Source organism: Delphinapterus leucas, chromosome 3 (assembly GCF_059928025.1).
Source record: "Delphinapterus leucas isolate spDelLeu-1000000601 "Yukka" chromosome 3, BTC_Dleu_Yukka2, whole genome shotgun sequence".
In the NCBI taxonomy this organism is placed as follows: domain Eukaryota; kingdom Metazoa; phylum Chordata; class Mammalia; order Artiodactyla; family Monodontidae; genus Delphinapterus; species Delphinapterus leucas.
The window spans coordinates 57000230-57019718 of NC_143131.1; the positions used below are offsets into that span (position 1 = coordinate 57000230).

Consider the following 19489-nt stretch of genomic DNA (forward strand, 5'->3'; position numbering starts at 1 on the left):
CTTAGGAGGCCCCGCCTTTCGGGCTGTGTCGCGGAAGCGCCGACCGACCTGGAAGGTCCCCGGGAGGCGGGACCTCCAAGAGGGTTCCGCGCTGAGCCCGGTTAGGGCTGGGTGGTATCCCTTGCACCTGGAGCTGAGCCTGGGCTCCACCGCTCCTCTCGGCCCACGAGGGGATGCAGCTACCGGAAGGTAAGGCTGCCGCGGCTGGGGCTGCGGTGTATATATGTCGTAGAGACGCGAGTCCATTTCTGCCTTCTCGCCTTCCCAGACTCTGATGGCTCCTCCTCCCGACCTGCCCATCCCATCTGGGGATGAGACGGGTCGGGGCGCAGAGCTCTGGCCTGGAGCCGGAGCACGCGAGCTCATCTCGGCTTTACGTTGACTAGCAGTATTACGTTGGACGAATATGTGAGCTTAGTATCCCCAGTGCAGTGTGTAGGATGGTGGTGGGTTTGCTAGAAATACTCTTCAGGTTCTCTTCTGTCTCTGACGTCTCATTTCAGAAACCTGGTACCATCAAGGACAATTGCCTGCTTTTTCAAGGAGGTAACTGTCAGTCTTGCTTTCAAAGAGCGACTAGAGTCCTGACTATAACAACAGTCTGCGTCTTTTATTTCGAGCTGCCAACTCTGTGTTTTCCACCTATGTATCTCTTTGAAACCGCAAAGCAAAAACTTCTCTAGTCGTGAACAATTTGTGTGTGTGTGTGTATGATTTGTTTTCTAGTGTGTGGAAGTATTTACACATAAATTATTGTGACTCCAAACTATAAAGCTCAGCTTACAGGTTTGTAGACCTTAAAAAACTTTCCTTCTGGCTAACTTAAAATTGGTGAGTTCACGAGTTTGTATAAACATTGAAGAACTATGAAAGTCAGAAAGCAGTGTTGCCAAAAAATTTCATAATAACTTATTCGAATAACAACAGTTATGGAAAAAGTTTACTGTAAGATATAAAGTCTTTGTCCAAAGTAAGTGATAAGTCTGAATTCATTGTATGGTGCTTTTTTTGTTATTATTTTTGAAATTTTGGAAAATTTTTTGAAATTTTATAATTTGAAATGTGGGGAATTTTAATTTTCATATGAAAACTACACAAATAAAATTGTTTAATTTTTCTTAATGACAAAAGATAGGTTCACAAATGTGTAGTTTTTCTGTTTTCTCTAATACATTATTGAGTTTGTAGGAAAAATGTTACATCACCACAGATAATTTGACAGTTATAGTCATTAAAAGTAAAATTTATTTTAGTATTTTGATTTCTTGCTGCATGTATGTTTGCTGTGTTCTCTTTCACTAGTTCTTGAGCCTTAACTTTATTATGTCGTTGATTTTTATCAATATATATTAATTATTTCTGTTTTACAGTTTTTCTTAATTTGAGATTTTTTTTCTTTTTTTCCCCTAGGTGAATTATACTTTAATGTACTACAGGTTGTATACTACGGATGGGAACTATTAAAGTTTATAATGTCAAAAACTTTTCTTAGACCAAAGGCATCTTCCACAAAGGTATGATACACTAAAATGGCCATGTGATAACTGCCCAAAAGGAGTTATAAATTTTTATATGTGTTCCCAATGACTTATTACTGCTATGAGAGTAATGGTGCCCAGTATTTGTTGTAATTAGTGATCTAAAAAGTTCAAAAATGTGAAACAACTGTACACTGAAAACACAACCTTAGTTTTGAAAAAATGTTTATTTACAATCCTGGTCACAAAGAAAAGGCTGAAAACTCTTGAATGAAAGAGCAATAGAAGAAAAGGAAATACATGAGCTGTAGTTGGTGTTATAGCTTAACAACAAACCCTGCTTCTTAGAAATTAGGTGGTTCAATGTGCCAGTTCTCAACAAGGCTAGCGGGTGGGTAGGATGGGTATCAGACAGTATACTGAAAGTTAGCTGTTTTCCTAGTGGTGGATCTGATTTTTCTCTTACTCTAAGTGAATTATTTAACTTTGCTGTTTCTCTTCCTCTTTTTTTTAAAAGTAAATGGAAATCCATATTTACATAAGAAAACTGTAAAATGTATAAGTAACATGGAGATTGGAATCCCTAGATCAGAATTGCTATCAAGAGTTTTACTACTACTAATATTTTTATGTACTCTTAAAAATAGAGGAAAGGGGCCAAAATTGTAGTACTAGTAATAGTCTTTTTAAAGAGGAGGAAATAAATTGGGTAGCTATGACTAAAATTTTTTTTCCAAAAAGTCTTCATTTCTTTACCCACTGCTGATCATAATCCTAGATTCTGTTTATAAGAGGAATGAAGTTTGATTTCACATTCATAAAATACTTGAAAGTATTGCTTCTCCTGAGCCTACTTTCAGCTCCAACCTCTGTTTTTTGTTTTGTTTGTCTCCCAGAAAGGAGCATTGTCAAATAAATGGTTCACAACTATGGCTGAGTATTCTTCAAGGAAAATATAATCTTGTTAGCCAGGCAGGGAATTACAAAAGTCAGGTACTAAGCTAGATTTTTTTAGATTTATACTGTTGGAATGTTAAGAAAAAGTCCACTTTTAAAATTCTAATTATTAAAAAAAGAACACTTTTTAATGCTCAAATATTTTTAGGTTAAAATTGCTTAATTTAGCATTTCTCTGTGTGTATTCTTACAAAGGATTTTAAAGAAAAGGAAGTGTTGAAGGGAAACGTAGAGGGGTTAATAGTTTCTATAGACTAGAAGACCATGAAATAGAACTCACTGATTTTCCTGCTCTATTAAACTAGTACTCGTTTTCCTAAACAAATCTGACAAATCACCCTCCCTGGAAAGCCTGCCTCCCTTTCATAAACATATTAGTTGCTTCATGAGCTGAAGAAAAATATAATCAAGTCATAATTACAAACTATTCATAGTGTCAGTATTCTTAGACCTATCTTCACATATCTTAAAGCCGGTAGGGATTATTTGAATGTATAAAATGGTTCTTAAGTTTGTGAATGTATTAACCTGGTCAAGGCAGAAGTGTTACTTTTCTTACTGCTCTACATAGTTAAAATAATGCCTTTTTTTCTTTATTCTGTTTTACTTCTTTTTTTGGTAGGTAATTTTAATATTTGTGTTTCAGAGCTACAAATGAGTTTTTAAAGTATCAGTCTAATCTTTATTCTGGGAAGATTATAATTAATAAAAAGACTTAAGTTTGTATTCTATATTCATTTATATGACATCCATCATTACCATGGTCAAGTAGATAAGTATACATTTATGCTTATTGTAAAGTAGAAAAATGACTAATACAGAGTCAATTTTATTTAAAGAGCTAATTTGTGAGATTTTTATTTTAAATGTTACAAGTATAAGAATTTTTTTAATAGAGTCGTTATATAGGGAATAGATGCAAAAAAAATGTAATAGTGTTTACATGGTTTCTTTTTTTCAGATAACAAACTGGGTAGACTCATCATTTGATGATTTTTCAGAGACTACAAGCATCTCTACTATTACTGCCACATCATTAGGTGTGAATAACTCAAGCCTTAGAAGAAAAAAGGTGCCTTCCACAGTAGAAAGTAGCAAATTTCCAGCTAGAAAAAGAGGAAACCTATCTTCCTCAAAGCAGATTTATGGTCTAGAAAATTCAAAAGAATATCTGTCAGAAAATGAACCATGGGTGGATAAATACAAACCAGAAACGCAGGTAATAAATGACATACAAACAAGTCTACGTAATTTAGTTTCAGGAAGGAGAGGGATGTGCATTTTCAGATATTCATAAAAATCTTTCTGCCTAAATGAATTAGAAAAAAAATAATAATTTCTAGGTTTTTTATATTCCAAGGCTCAAATTTTCCCAACAGTTATTCAGAAGGTATACCATTGGTTATTTGTCTTCGATTTAATTTAACCCCCAACATAGACTTGATCCATTTAATATTTTGCTAAATGTAATACCCCTCCCTATTTATTCCCTTCCCAAAATGTATAACAGGATTTTAAAATATTTTATAATTGCATATGTGTCTCAAATTTTCATATATTGGGGTCAGTTTAAGAATAGAATTTTTCCATATCAGTATAAAGAATTGAATTAAGTATAATCAAAAGGACCTTTTTATTACTATATCATGTTACTTGTTTCTAGTTTTTTTCATTAAAAACGTGTAGATTAACCTGTGCTGATGTATCAAAAAATTTTGAGTTAAAATGTTTTATTTTAAACTTGAAAATTTTAGCATGAACTTGCTGTGCATAAAAAGAAAATTGAAGAAGTTGAAACCTGGTTAAAGGCTGAAGTCTTAGAAAGGCAGCACAAACAGGTAACTAAATAAGAAATGTGTTTAAAAATAATTGGCCTCAAATGTTTCTCTGGTTGGTTATAAGAAGTTAAAAACTTTCATGTTGACTTTCTCATAAGTCCAGATCACCTGCAGTAGAAAGCTGTCTGACCTTACTACTTCTTTGTCATTAAAAGACTCAAGAGACTTTGCGTTTTCCCCTTGACTTGTACCTCTTTTTCCCTCTTATATATAAAGCATAGTAAACCATTAGGGGGCTAATATATTTAGCATATCAGATCATCTCACACTAAAGCAAGCAGGCAAATTACGTATTAGTTTTTGTATTAAATATAACCTAAAATAGTCATTCATCCTACGCTTATGTTTTTTCTTTCACTTCCTAATTCCATAATTACCCTTGGCCCCCAAGCTAGAATATTCTCTCTCTCTCTTTTTAAACTTTTTTAATTTTGAGATTCTTGAAACATAAAGAAAAAATAGAATAGTAAAAATAGAATAGCAAGTGAATATTCATGTACCTGTAAAAATACTCATCATTTTCACCCATGAGTATTTTAATGTAAATTATAAATGTTTGGCATTTAATTCTCTAATGTTATCTAATGCTCTGTTCATATTCACATTTTTCCAGTTGTCTTTTATATCTGGTTTGTTACAACCAGTATCTAATCAAGGACCACCCATTACATTTGATTGTTCTATCTCTTAGGGCTTTTAAAATCTAGAAGAGTTGCCTTCACCTTCGCCGCACAGCATGACAAATAAATAAATAAATAAATAATAAAATTAAAGTGTAACTGGCTCTTCTCTAGGTCCAAGTATACAGGCCCTTATTTACTGTAGTTAATAAAAGTAAACAAATGAGCAAGGATTGCAGCCCACCATTATATGTAGGACATCTTCCCCTGATAATTTTTCAGTTTTAACTTTTTTTATCAGATTTACTGAATGAGGGAATGTTACTGGGAGCTGCATCCTCTAGTCTGTCTTTAGAGTCCTGTTCCTGGTAATATGTTTCTTAATATACATTTCTTTCTTTTTTTTTTTTTTTTTTTTTTTTTTTGCGGTACGTGGTCCTCTCACTGTTGTGGCCTCTCCCGTTGCGGAGCACAGGCTCTGGACGCGCAGGCCCAGCGGCCACGGCTCACGGGCCTAGCCGCTCCGCGGCATGTGGGATCTTCCTGGACCGGGGCACGAACCCGTGTCCCCTGCATCGGCAGGCGGACTCTCAACCACTGCGCCACCAGGGAAGCCCTTAATATACATTTCTTAAAGAATCTGATATCTAAACTGAGGTTTTTCCATAAGAATATTATATAATATTGAAGTATATAATCCAAAGAGAGGTCTGTATTAAGATTGAATTTTATGAGTTCAGGTAACCCCTAAAAATACTTGTTTTAGACATTACCTCTTTAATCTAGCTGAAATTGTTTTAATTTGGCTACTGAGTAGTCCTTGGGAGGAACACAATGCAAGAATTGAGGAATTATCAGAAACTATGCTTAGAAGTTCAGGAAATAAAATTCTCTTATCTAAAGCTGGTTTATTCCAGCTAGCATCGTGAAATTTACTCTGCTTATACCTGACATTCAGTAAATATCTGTAGAGGTAATAAACATTTAAAAAGAATATTCATACATAATATTCTAGCATTCCAATGATTTTGATTTTTTATTCATGTTTATATTTGGTTTTAGGGTGGATCTATTTTATTAATAACAGGACCCCCTGGATGTGGAAAAACAACAACTATAAAAATACTATCAAAGGAGCATGGTATTCAAGTACAAGAGTGGATTAATCCAGTTTTACCACAATTCCAAAAAGATGATTTCAAGGAGATATTTAATCCTGGTAAGGTTTACTCTGAAGGTAGTGGAAATACTGGGGAAAGTCTGGTTTACAGGAGGTTTGTAACAAGCCCCCCATCTATATCTTTAAGATTTCTAAGATCCTATTGGGTATATGGGTTCTTTTGTTTGTTTGTTTGTTTTTTAAATTTATTTATTTATTTTTGGCTGCATTGGGTCTTCGTTGCTGTACGCGGGCTTTCTCTAGTTGCAGCAAGCAGGGGCTACTCTTCGTTGCCATGCATGGGCTTCTCACTGCGGTGGCTTATCTTGTTGCAGAGCACGCGCTCTAGGCACGCGGGCTTTAGTAGTTGTGGCACGCGGGCTTCAGTAGTTGTGGCACACGGGCTTAGCTGTTCCGTGGCATGTGGCATCTTCCCGGACCAGGGCTCAAACCCATGTCCCCTGCATTGGCAGGTGGATTGTTAACCACTGTGCCACCAGGGAAGTCCCAGGGTATATGTTTTTGAGAGGAAGGTATATATTGCCGCCTCTACACTAGACTGGCATTTGCCCACTACCAACTGCTTCACAAAGTCAGAGTAGCAATCAGATGAAACTATATGTGTGTGTTTTCTCACATACTTCCTAGGTTCAGAGAGAAGTAATTTTAGGAGAAGGAAGGGTCCCTCCAGCAAAGGAGAGTGGGATGTTTTTAAGGATTAAATGTTTTAACTGTTTTGTTAGATAACAAGCTAATCAGTTTGCATTACTTATGTACTTTCTTCCCAGGCTCTGGCTGTATAAATGAACTCTTTGTTTAAATGTAAATCAAGCCTTAAAATATGTTAAAGTAACTTGCCTCCAAACAAGAGTTTAGATCAGACCTTTTAGAATCAAAGTATAAGGGAAAGATGGTCTTTGGAATTCGAAAGGGGGCTTTAAGACAAACATCCAAAAATAATGATAGTATCAATTTAAAGACGTATCAATTTAAAACTTCACATATATGCTCATAAACTCCAGCACGATCATTTTTAACTTTCATATCTGTCTTACTGCTGCTTTAGGTAACTAAGCTAGGGGTATCCAAATCTCCTAGGCCATTTTGAAGTGCAAGGGGTTCTGTAGAAGGATGATTATATTCTAATGTGCAGTATTCCTCAAAATTCTTTCTTCAGGCTCTTCTTTAATATTCTCTGTGCTTACTGTATCTTTAGTATGCATACCTGTAAGGAACGGCACCAAAAACGGAGGAGAGCTTAAACAAGCTTTATTTGGGAATGCTCCCGGGCGAGGTTCACTGGTCCCAGAGAAAGGGGCCAGAGAAGTCGCGCCCGGGTGTGGGCGCTAACAAAATTTATAGGGGTGGACTCAGGGGAGGTGCTTGCTGTGTGAAGCAGCCCTTTTTTGGTAATCTCTCGGGTGCTGTGGCAATGTCAGGTGTCGGTTGCATCAGCCTCAGAGCCGTTGGTTCCGCCCCTCGGGGAGCGGGAAGACCCGGCCGAGTGGTGTGGCAATGTCAGGTGTTGGTTGCATCAGCCACTTTGGTGGGGGTTCCGTCTGGCTCCCTGGGCCCTTCCCCGGACCTGCTGGCCTTACAATACCCTTATGCTCATAGTATCCCATACTCTTGGAAATTTTACTGCTTTCTAACAGTAACATTACTTTTGACAATCTTGGAAGTCGGGTTTTTTTTTTTTGGCTGCGTTGGGTCTTTATTGCAGTGCACAGGTTTCTCTAGTTGTGGCACATGGGCTCAGTAGTTGCAGCGTGCGGGCTTAGTTGCCCCGCGGCATGTGGGATCTTAGTTCCCCGACCAGGGATTGAACCCATGTCTGCTGCATTGGAAGGCAGATTCTTAACCACTGGACCACCAGAGAAGTCCCTAGGAAGTCTTTTTTTTTTTTTTTACCCTTCCCCCTCCCCATATCCTCAAGTCGTTCTCTAGTAGGTCTGTGTCTTTATTCCTGTCTTACCCCTAGGTTCTTCATGACATTTTTTTTTTCTTAAATTCCATATATATGTGTTAGCATATGGTATTTGTCTTTCTCTTTCTGACTTACTTCACTCTGTATGACAGACTCTAGGTCTATCCACCTCATTACAAATAGCTCAATTTCGTTTCTTTTTATGGCTGAGTAATATTCCATTGTATATATGTGCCACATCTTCTTTATCCATTCATCCGATGATGGACACTTAGGTTGTTTCCATCTCTGGGCTATTGTAAATAGAGCTGCAATGAACATTTTGGTACATGACTCTTTTTGAATTATGGTTTTCTCAGGGTATATGCCCAGTAGTGGGATTGCTGGGTCATATGGTAGTTCTATTTGTAGTTTTTTAAGGAACCTCCATACCGTTCTCCATAGTGGCTGTACCAATTCACATTCCCACCAGCAGTGCAAGAGTGTTCCCTTTTCTCCACACCCTCTCCAGCATTTATTGTTACTAGATTTTTTGATGATGGCCATTCTGACTGCTGTGAGTGAGATGATATCTCATTGTAGTTTTGATTTGCATTTCTCTAATGATTAATGATGTTGAGCATTCTTTCATGTGTTTGTTGGCAGTCTGTATATCTTCTTTGGAGAAATGTCTATTTAGGTCTCCTGCCCATTTTTGGATTAGGTTGTTTGTTTTTTTGTTATTGAGTTGCATGAGCTGCTTGTAAGTTTTGGAGATTAATCCTTTGTCAGTTGCTTCATTTGCAAATATTTTCTCCCATTCTGAGGATTGTCTTTTGGTCTTGTTTATGGTTTCCTTTGCTGTGCAAAAGCTTTGAAGTTTCATTAGGTCCCATTTGTTTATTTTTGTTTTTATTTCCATTTCTCTAGGAGGTGGGTCAAAAAGGATCTTGCTGTGATCTATGTCATAGAGTGTTCTGCCTATGTTTTCCTCTAAGAGTTGATAGTTTCTGGCCTTACATTTAGGTCTTTAATCCATTTTGAGCTTATTTTTGTGTATGGTGTTAGGGAGTGATCTAATCTCCTATTGTTACATGTAACTGTCCAGTTTTCCCAGCACCACTTATTGAAGAGGCTGTCCTTTCTCCACTGTACATTCCTGCCTCCTTTATCAAAGATAAGGTGACCATATGTGCGTGGGTTTATCTCTGGGCTCTCTATCCTGTTAGGAAGTCTTTATTTACAGTCTTCTGTATAAAGTATTTCTTCCCTTATTCCCAAATTCACTAATCAGTCATTCTCTTTTTGTCATTAAAACTTATTATTTTTTAAATAGATTTATTTATTTTATTTATTTTTTATTTTTGGCTGCCTTGGGTCTTTGTTGCTGCGCATGGGCTTTCTCTAGTTGTGGAGAGTGGGGGCTACTCTTCGTTGTGGTGCATGGGCTTCTCGTTGCGGTGGCTTCTCTTGCAGAGCACAGGCTCTAGGCGCTCAGACTTCAGCAGGTGCGGCTCACAGGCTTAGTTGCTCTGTGGCATGTGGGATCTCTTCCTAGACCAGGGCTCGAACCCGTGTCCCCTGCATTGGCAGGCGGATTCTTAACCACTGCCACCAGGGAAGCCCAAAACTTACTATTATTGAAAACAGCTCATTTATAGTCATGCACTGATTGGGAGAATCTTCAATGTGTAGGCAGAGTCATAAATATTTTTACCAATTGTATGACTTTTATACTAACAGCTGTGTTCTGAAATCAGTTAACTCCATATTACATTCATTGGTACAGAAAAGTTACTGTTGTTCATAGTGACTTTTGTCTTTTGAAATGAATATTTTAAATTTGAACTGTTTTGCCTAATTGAAAAAGAGTCTACAATAGTGTGCTCCTTCATGTATATGTAAATGTATTCATTAACGTATATCTATATTACGTACATATGTATAATATTGATGTGTATATAATTGGTTGAAAATAAAAGTGTTAAATATGTTTCCTTTCAGAATCAAGCTTCCATGTATTTCCTTATCAGTCTCAGATAGCAGTTTTTAAAGAGTTTCTACTAAGAGCGACAAAATATAACAAACTACAAATGCTTGGAGATGATCTGAGAACTGATAAGAAGATAATTCTAGTTGAAGTAAGGACAGCTTTTGAAATTCTGCTATAACTATTGAGTAAACAATTGTAAGATATATTTTATGTGATAATGACATTTACTCTCTCCATAGTATTAGTACTGGTAAAATATAACATAAAGGCTTTGTGCAATAGAAGAAACCTAAAGTTTCTTGCAGTAAACTTGGATAGAGTAGCTATAGGTTAATGAACTTTAAAAATTTAATGGCCTACGTATAGAAAGGCAAAAAATATTTAGAAAGTGACGTCTTAGTAAAAATATTATGATCTGTAGTGATCCTAAGGAATTTGCTATCAAAATCCCATTGATGTGTATTACTATTTAGGACATCAGCTATTTGATGTCTCCCTTTCTACAACAGTTCTGGTTACAGTACATTGAATAGATAACATTTCTCCTGTTTTGGTAAATATAAATCTGAAAATAAATTTACATGGGAATAAAACTGAGCTAATGTTTCTCCTTTGTTTTTGGTAGGATTTACCTAACCAGTTTTATCGAGATTCTCATACTTTACATGAAGTTCTGAGGTGAGTTTCAGTGAACTTTTTTAAAACTTCAGATTAAATGGCAGGTGGTTTAAATTTCAACCTTGCTTGCTATCTTTTGTTATTTTAGGAAGTACGTGCAGATTGGTCGATGTCCTCTAATATTTATAATCTCTGACAGTCTCAGTGGAGGTAATAATCAAAGGTTACTGTTTCCCAAAGAAATTCAGGAGGAGTGTGCTATATCAAATATTAGGTAAGAATGAAATTTCTGCTTAAAATTTCATATACATACTGTATTTTTAAATTAATCACATAACCACTATCTTTCTTTGTAAAACTTTCACAGTTTCAACCCTGTGGCACCAACAATTATGATGAAGTTTCTTAATCGAATAGTGACAAAAGAAGCTAATAAGGTAAGTCTTTTAAGAACTGATTAATTTGAATCTTACATTGTAATTATAGAAAGCCAAACTTAAGTAGTATTATATAAACTTGAGGAGTTAGAGACACAAACTATTTCAGTTTTTAAAATTAAAAAATTTTAATTACACTCATAAAGCACGTCATTTTAGAAAATGTAGGAAATACTAATTTTAAAAATCCTTAACCTTTTTCTACTTTTAAACTTAATTTTCTTTTTCACATTGAGGTAAATTTCCCTTTGCTTGGCTTAGTGTTTTAAATTGTATCTGTTATCAAGAAGCTGTTTTCTGGCATCTACGTCCATTAGTCAGCAACAGTCCAGCTCTACTTTTGTCTTGTCACTTTTTAAAGATTTAATATATTTTTTATTTTGATAAAAAAAATCATAAAATTTAACATCTTAACCATTTTATTCCAGCTTTATTGAGATATAACTGACATATAACATCATGTAAGTTTAAGGTGTATGACACATTGATTCGATAAACTTATGTAATGAAAAATGATTACCACCATAGGTTATCTAACACCTGCATCATGTCATGTAATTACCATTTCTTTTTTGTGGTGAGAACATTTAAGATTTTTTTCTCTTAGCAACTTTCAAATATGTAATACAGTATTATTAGCTGTATTATATATTAGAAATATCTTAACCATTTTTAACCATCCAATTCAATAGTGTTAAGTATACTAACATTGTTCTGAAATAGCTGTTAGTTTTTTTTTTTTCTTTTTTTTAATTTGGTTGTGCAGGGTCTTAGTTGCGGCAGGCAGGCTCCTTAGTTGTGGCATGCGAACTCTTAGTTGTGGCATGCATGTGGAATCTAGTTCCCTGATCAAGGATCAAACCCAGGCCCCCTGCACTGGGAGCACGGAGTCTTATCCACTGCGCCATCAGCAAAGTCCCTGAAATAGCTGTTACTTTTTCCCCCCATAAATTTTATTTATTTATTTATTTATTTATTTGGCTGCTTTGGGTCTTCGTTGCTGCATGGAGGCTTTCTCTAATTGCGGCCAGCAGGGGCTACTCTTTGTTGTGGTGCATGGACCTCTCGTTGCGGTGGCCTCTCCTGTTGAAGAGCACGGGCTCTAGGCGCGTGGGCTTCAATAGTTGTGGCATGCGGGCTCAGTAGTTGTGGCTTGCGGGCTCTAGAGCACGGGCTCAGTAGTTGTGGTGCATGGGCTTAGTTGCTCCGCAGCATGTGGGATCTTCCCAGACCAGGGCTTGAACCCGTGTCCCCTGCATTGGCAGGCAGATTCTTAACCACTGCACCACAGGGAAGTCCCATAGCTGTTACTTTTAATGCATCATTGTTTTCTATCTTTCAAATCAAGATGATGTTAAGATAAATTGATGAAACTTCTACTCCAAGCAGCGTGGTTCTAGGGGGCCCTACTGCTATAAATCAACTGGATCTTACATCATAATATATTTAGAGTGCTGGATCACAGGAACTGAGGGAAGTCTCCAAGGGAGAGGTTATTTTTGAGGATTAAACAGAATAATGTATGCATGTAGAGCACCTAGCTGAATAAGTACAAGTATTAATAGTGAAATATTAGAAACACCCTGAGTCCAGGAATAGAGGGAGCAGTTACTGTGGTGAACTATTATGTCATTAATTAGCATTTTGAAAATATTCAGTGACATGGGGAAATACAATTTAATGTCAAGTTAAAAATAACAAGATGCGAAGTTATATGATAATTCTAACAATAGAAATGATGTTTCCAGCCCTTGATATATCTGTCAAGCCCTATGCAAAGTAATTTTACATACCTGATCTTATTAAACCCTCACCACAACCATACAGAATTATCCCCATTTTATAGGTAAGGAAGCTGAACTTTGGAGGGAAATAACTCGAATAATATTCCATGACTATTAAGTATCAGATGAGCTTAAGTTTTGTTCTGACTCCAATTCACTGTGCTAGAACAAAACATACAGTTGTCAATGACAACACAATGCACATATATACATAAACCTATACATACTAAAAGAAATACATAAAAATGCTGAGTGTTATTCTGGATGGTAGGATAACTTGTGATTTTTTTATTGTCTTTTTGAAAAAAATCTCTGTTTTCTACTATAAGCATGATAATTATAAACTATATTTAAATATTTATTAAACACTGAAGAAATAAAAATAGTCAGCATCATACTACTGTATCACATTACTCACAACTTCTTTTTAGACTAAGTCATTAAATTGCAAATGGCATTTACTCTAGCAAGTTAGTAAAAGGAGATACCATAACTTCTTTGTCATGTGGTTAATGTGCTTTACCTTAAATAGTTGACCAGCAAGAATTTTAGAACTAGTATACTTTTGATATCATCATTGATATGTTACATAAAAGGAGCAGCAACAAGCACAATATTTACATGTAAATATAAATCAAATATAAAATCAAATGTCATGATACTGTCTGGAGTCTCCAAGGATGATAATGATAGTATAAGAAGATTTAAAGGAGAGTTTAATCTCTGGTATTCTGTAGCTTAGTTAATTATATTAGGGAAGAGTGTTGACGTCTTAAATGAATGAGTTATAATAAGAAAGAGTGTTGAATATCTTAAGTGTTTTTCTTTAAGTCTAAATGTTTCTCTGTATTCATAGGAAGAAAGATCTTTAGTCTTTTCTGATATCATTAGGTATGTAAAGTGTGGAAGGAACTGCTGATCATACATCTTAGCCATATTTGCCATGTTCACAGTAATTAACATCCATAGTATTTTCTTCAGCTGCCAAGGATTATAATTTCAAATTATATTTCCTTACTGGCAAGTAATCCATATCTAGAATTTTTCAAAAACAAGTACTCCTCTCAAAACAATTTTTAAGGTAAACGTATTCCCAATAAAAATAAAGTTAATCTGGAAAAGAAGGCATGAGCAAGGAAATTTTGTAAAAGAGTGATGAAGAGAGACTTGCTGTCTAGGTATTGGAACATAATATGATGAAACTCTAGGGTACAGCAGTGTGGTATTAGCACAGTAATAGACAAATGGAAGAATAAAATGAGAAGACAGCACAGAAATAGATCAGTATGTGTAAATGGGAATTTTTTATATAATGGAAGTGGCATTTTACATCACTGGGGAAGGAGAGTAGACTACTATGGTTAACAACTGGTGTTGGAACAATTGGATATTCATATAGGAAAACATAAGGTTGCCTCTTTTTTTTTTTTTTTTTGCGATACACGGGCCTCTCACTGTTGTGGCCTCTCCCGTTGCGGAGCACAGGCTCCGGAAGCGCAGGCTCAGCGGCCATGGCTCACGGGCCCAGCCGCTCCGCGGCATGTGGGATCTTCCCGGACCGGGGCACAAACCCGTGTCCCCTGCATCGGCAGGCGGACTCTCAACCACTACGCCACCAGGGAAGCCCAAGGTTGCCTCTTTAGTTCATACTATGCACAAAAACAATTTAAACTTTGATTAAAGAGTTAAATACAAAAATTAGAAGAGTATTAGGAAAAAATACTTTGGGTTGGGGGAAAGTCTTCTAAGCAAGAAACAAAACCTGAAAGCCATGGATTTACTTCAAAAAAAATGGAAAACTTAGGAAATGACAGAAGGCATGGTAAAGATAAAAGACAAGCATGAGAATGAAAGAAAATATTTGCAGTTTTTTTAACAGAAAAGCACTAATATCTGAATTTTTATTTTTTATTCATTTTACTTTTGGCTGTGTTGGGTCTTCGTTGCCGTGTGCGGGCTTTCTCTACTTGTGGCAAGTGGGAGCTACTCTTCATTGCGGTGCGCGGACTTATTGTGGTGGCTTCTCTTGCTGCGGACCACAGGCTCTAGAGCACAGGCTTCAGTAGTTGTGGCTTGCAGGCTCTAGAGCTCAGGCTCAGTAGTTGCGGCGCACAGGCTTACCTGTTCCGCGGCATGTGGGATCTTCCCAGACCAGGGCTTGCACCTGTGTCCCTGCACTGGCAGACGGATTCTTAACCAATGCGCCACCAGGGAAGCCCCACTGATACCTGAATACATAAAAATATGCCTACAAGAAAAAAAAGGCTAAGAACAGAAGCCAGTACACAAAGAAATACAAATGGATAGTAAACATGAGAGGTGTTCAGCCCTACATAGTAATCAGAGAAATTCATATTTAAACCAGGTAACATTTTTCACATATCAGAGCACAAAAAATTTAAGATTTATATACAGGGTTGTCAAAGATATGGAAAAATGAACACTCTCACCTACCATTGCTAGGAAAAATAAAACTGGTAAATGTTACAGACACTTTGAAGGGCCCTCTGCTTCTACAGAAATGTTCATGCATGTTGGCAAAGGTATACAGTTGACCCTTGAGCAATATGGGTTTGAGCTGCATGGGCCACATATATGTGCATTTCTTTCAGTAGTGAATACTGCAGTACTACCTGATCCATGATTGGTTGAATCCGAGGATGCAGAACCACGGCTACAGAGGGAAAACTATAAGTTACACTTGGATTTTCGACTGTGAGGAGGGCTGGTGTCCCTAACCCCACATTATTCAAGGGTCAGCTGTATAAATAGTATATATATAGGTCTGGAATAGTAAAAAAGTGGAAACAATGTAAATGTCCCTTCATTGGGGGAAATGCTAGTTAAATTACTGTCTACCCATAACATTTTTTTTAAAACTATATAGACTTAAAGGTACTAACATAGAAAGATCACAAAGAACGGTATTAATTCATAGAATAATACATATGATATTATCCCACTTATATTTAAAAAAATTAACTCTGAATATACTTACAGATACTATATTTACTTACAGATACGTGTGCACAAAAAGTGGTCTGGAAAGGCTCCTCCTAAAATGTTAACACATGTTACAAAGTTGGGATCTGTAGAGCAAAAGGATAACTTTCATAAAGAACTTTTGAAACAGCTTTGGTTAATAAAGTTAAAAATATATTGAAGATCATAGCACAGTACTGTTTTTCTGTCAAGAGCTGAAATGGGATCATCTATGAACAATCACATGAATTCAGCTTAAGTTATGTTGTCAGTAAACTATTAGGAGTTTCTGAGGGGGAAGAGAGGAGAAGTTTTTCTTGTCTTATACTTGATCTACCAAGGGTGTGATAGGTGATATATCGTATTCACATATTTATGCATATGTGTGTGAGTGTGTGTGTTTATCTATCTATATTTGTATATATGTGTGTATATAGTGAAAGAGAGAGAACTTCAAAATATAACCTAGTCCAAGTAAAAAAGTAAAACGATATTTTATAACCTTGAAATTTTACCTTAAACTGTGATGTCATTGACACTTGTACCTTCACAAGCAGACTGTTGTTTAACATGTAGGCTTTTTAGCATTCAAATTGGAAAGATTCTATTATACTTCCATTAAGTTTAGAAAATAGGTGGTTTTGTTTGTTTTTTGCTTAGAAAATAGCTTTTTTAATTTTAATTTTTTCATTTTAGGATGGAGGAAAGATTGTTGTCCCTGATAAAACTTCTCTAGAGTTGCTCTGTCAAGGATGTTCTGGTGATATCAGAAGTGCAATAAACAGCCTCCAGTTTTCTTCTTCAACAGGTAACTGGAAAAGATACACTCTTATGGTATTATATAGGTGACTAACTTTTTCTTAATTGTTCATGAAATGAAATTAAACTAAACATTTTAACTTAAAATTGGTATATACCTATCTTCACTTACGAGTTTTTTATTGAGACAGTGTAATAAAATTATGTATGTACACATGCATACACACACCACTATGAATGTGTCACCATATGTATTTATATATCTGAGACAAAAGCTGATTTATTTACGTGGTTTGCCACTTTACCTTTCAAAGTTAATTTGGAATGAGACTTCCTGAGAGAAAATCCTGGCTCTGCCACTTTTCAGTGACTGAATCTTGCGAGTTACTTAATCTTCCCATGCCTTTATTTTTTCACCTTTTATATGAGAACCTGTCTGATCAAGATGTGTGAAGAGTGAGGTAATCCTTGTAGAGTGTTTATTCCAGTGCTTGACACACATTCAGTGCTCAAATGGCCAGCTGTTAATGAATTTAATAATAGTTCATATATGATATGTTTAACAAATGCATTTCCACTTGTTAATATATAAAAGGGGTCCCTAGCCATGTTATAGTAAAGAGATAGCCCCACTAATAGCAATGAGTTAATTTTTGCTCTTAATGATCATAGTTTACTGCATACAGTCTTCATCAGAAAACATTTAACAAGTGACCTACTTGATGCTTAACATTGAGGAATTGACCTTAAAAAATTAAAAGCTCTTTGGAGCTCTCAAAATCCACCTGAAATCCTAGTTTCTACCCACAAGTGTAACCTGTTCATTTAGTTACATCTTTGTTTTTCAAAATAACTCTACAGAAATAGACATCCTAACACAACTGAAACCAGAATTCTGCTTTTTGCTGTAGAAACATAAATGTAAATTGTGCTTAGGTTCACTACTAGAATTAGGGATGGGTCAGTTTGGGATCCTTACTACCATTTATAACGTTATTGCTCTGAGCTCAGAAATTTCAGAGGGAAGAAAATAATAGTGGGTCAGGAACTGTATTAGCAATTATATTTTTTTTCATTTAATTCTCAGACCAGCCTAATGAGATAGACAATAGTAGGATTCAAACATAGATCCTGTGTTTTTCTAATACTCCAGGCTGGTTTTCTGAAGTCATGCATTCTGAGTTGTTTTTGTTTTGTTATAAATTTATTTATTTATTTATTTCTGGCTGCGTTGGGTCTTTGTTGCTGTGCGCGGGCTTTCTCTAGTTGCTGCGAGCAGGGGCTACTCTTCGTTGCGGTGCGCAGGCTTCTCATTGTGGTGGCTTCTCTTGTTGCGGAGCATGGGCTCTAGGCACCCGGGCTTCAGTAGTTGTGGCACACGGGCTCAGTTCCTCCACAGCATATGAGGTCTTCCCAGACCAGGGATCGAACCCCTACATTGGCAGGCAGATTCTTAACCACTGCACCACCAGGGAGTCCCTGAGTTTTAAAAAGTAGATTTCCCAGTGAAATTTGAACACGGGCATATTCATAAATTGGAGACTGTCCAAATCAGTAAAGAAGTAATATAGCATCATTGTTATGCATGGATTGCAGAACCAGACTGTCTGGATTCAAATCACTTACTAGCTGCTGACCTTTAGCCAGTTACTTAACCTCTTTATGTCTCATTTCTTTACTCTGTATAATAATAGTTCTCCTCTGATAGGGTTGTTATGAGGACTAAATTAGTTAGTACATACCATGCAGCAAGAATAGTACCTTGCCATTAACACCATGAGAAACCAAGGTGATATGACTATGTTAGAGTATGTCATTGTGTATGTGAAAATTTGAAATCTGTGTCATGACGTACTTTTAGATGACATTTTAGTTCGTTTTAATAGTTTAGTAACTGAAAGAGGACTCTGACTCTGTATACTTCATAATTATTTATTAGAAAAACATTTAAATTAAAATACCTAGTGTAACTATATCTGAAATTTTCTCAGTTTTAATTTTTATATTTTAATTTTATTTTAAATATTGTTTCTTGGGTGTATATTATTTAGGAAAGAACAATTTATGGCCAAGGAAAAAACGAATGTCTTCATTAAAATCAGATGCTGTGCTGTCAAAATCAAAAGGAAGACAAAAACCTGATAGGATATTTGAAAATCAAGAGGTCCAAGCTATTGGTGGCAAAGATGTTTCTCTTTTTCTCTTCAGAGCTTTGGGGAAAATACTATATTGTAAACGTAAGAAAACCTTATACATTTTTTAAAAATCTGTTATTATCTTATAATTGAAATAAAATACATTTTTTTAAATGTCATATATTTGGTTCAGTTACAAGAAAGAGCTAGGACTAGGTCAGATACTCTTTGGCAGGGCCTAAGAAAGACATAGCAGAAAAATGTATTTAGATAGAGTATTTTTGGATTATGAGTGGGATTAAACATTAAAACCAACTGTTGAAAAATCTTCAAATGAGAGGTGCTATATAATTATATAAAGGTGGTGTTATTTTTAATAACTCCGGACATTTTTTTTAATAGGAGCATCTGTAACAGAATTAGGTTCACCTCGATTGCCTTCTCATTTATCAGAGTATGAGCGAGATACATTGCTTGTTCAACCTGAGGTAACACTTAGTACTATTTACAGGCTGTATACTATTAATATTAAATATGTGTCCATATAAATATGACCACTGAATTTTTACCAAAATTATATATACTTCTTTTTATAGGAAGTAGTAGAAATGTCACACATGCCAGGAGAATTATTTAATTTATATCTTCATCAGAACTACATAGATTTCTTCACAGAAGTGGATGATCTTGTGAGAGCCAGTGAATTTCTGAGTTTTGCAGATATCCTCAGTGGTGACTGGAATGTAAGACCATTTGACTTAAATGTTTTTGTTTATGACTATTTCCTCAGAATTGAGAAAGAAAGTTTACTTTTATTCATACT

The 19489-nt window shown here is 35.9% G+C and overlaps 1 protein-coding gene across 5 annotated transcripts in view; it reads left to right on the plus strand.

Annotated features, from left to right (window-relative positions):
- The first annotated feature begins 4 nt into the window (after positions 1-4).
- RAD17 (RAD17 checkpoint clamp loader component) overlaps positions 5-19489 on the plus strand; it is a 31928-nt gene continuing 12443 nt past the window's right edge. The window contains exons 1-13 of one of the 5 annotated variants that reach the window (XM_089908942.1): positions 5-189; positions 1411-1514; positions 3397-3654; positions 4190-4273; positions 5956-6112; positions 9963-10099; positions 10577-10629; positions 10718-10843; positions 10937-11006; positions 16469-16580; positions 18583-18768; positions 19069-19154; positions 19263-19409. In XM_089908942.1, the coding sequence (XP_089765068.1) occupies positions 174-189; positions 1411-1514; positions 3397-3654; positions 4190-4273; positions 5956-6112; positions 9963-10099; positions 10577-10629; positions 10718-10843; positions 10937-11006; positions 16469-16580; positions 18583-18768; positions 19069-19154; positions 19263-19409 (1536 nt within the window). In that variant the 5' untranslated portion in view covers positions 5-173. Of the gene's footprint in view, positions 190-508; positions 547-1410; positions 1515-3396; positions 3655-4189; positions 4274-5955; positions 6113-9962; positions 10100-10576; positions 10630-10717; positions 10844-10936; positions 11007-16468; positions 16581-18582; positions 18769-19068; positions 19155-19262; positions 19410-19489 lie in introns of those variants that run through there. The other 4 variants (XM_022595811.2, XM_089908943.1, XM_089908944.1 and 1 more) reach the window with 4 other exon arrangements.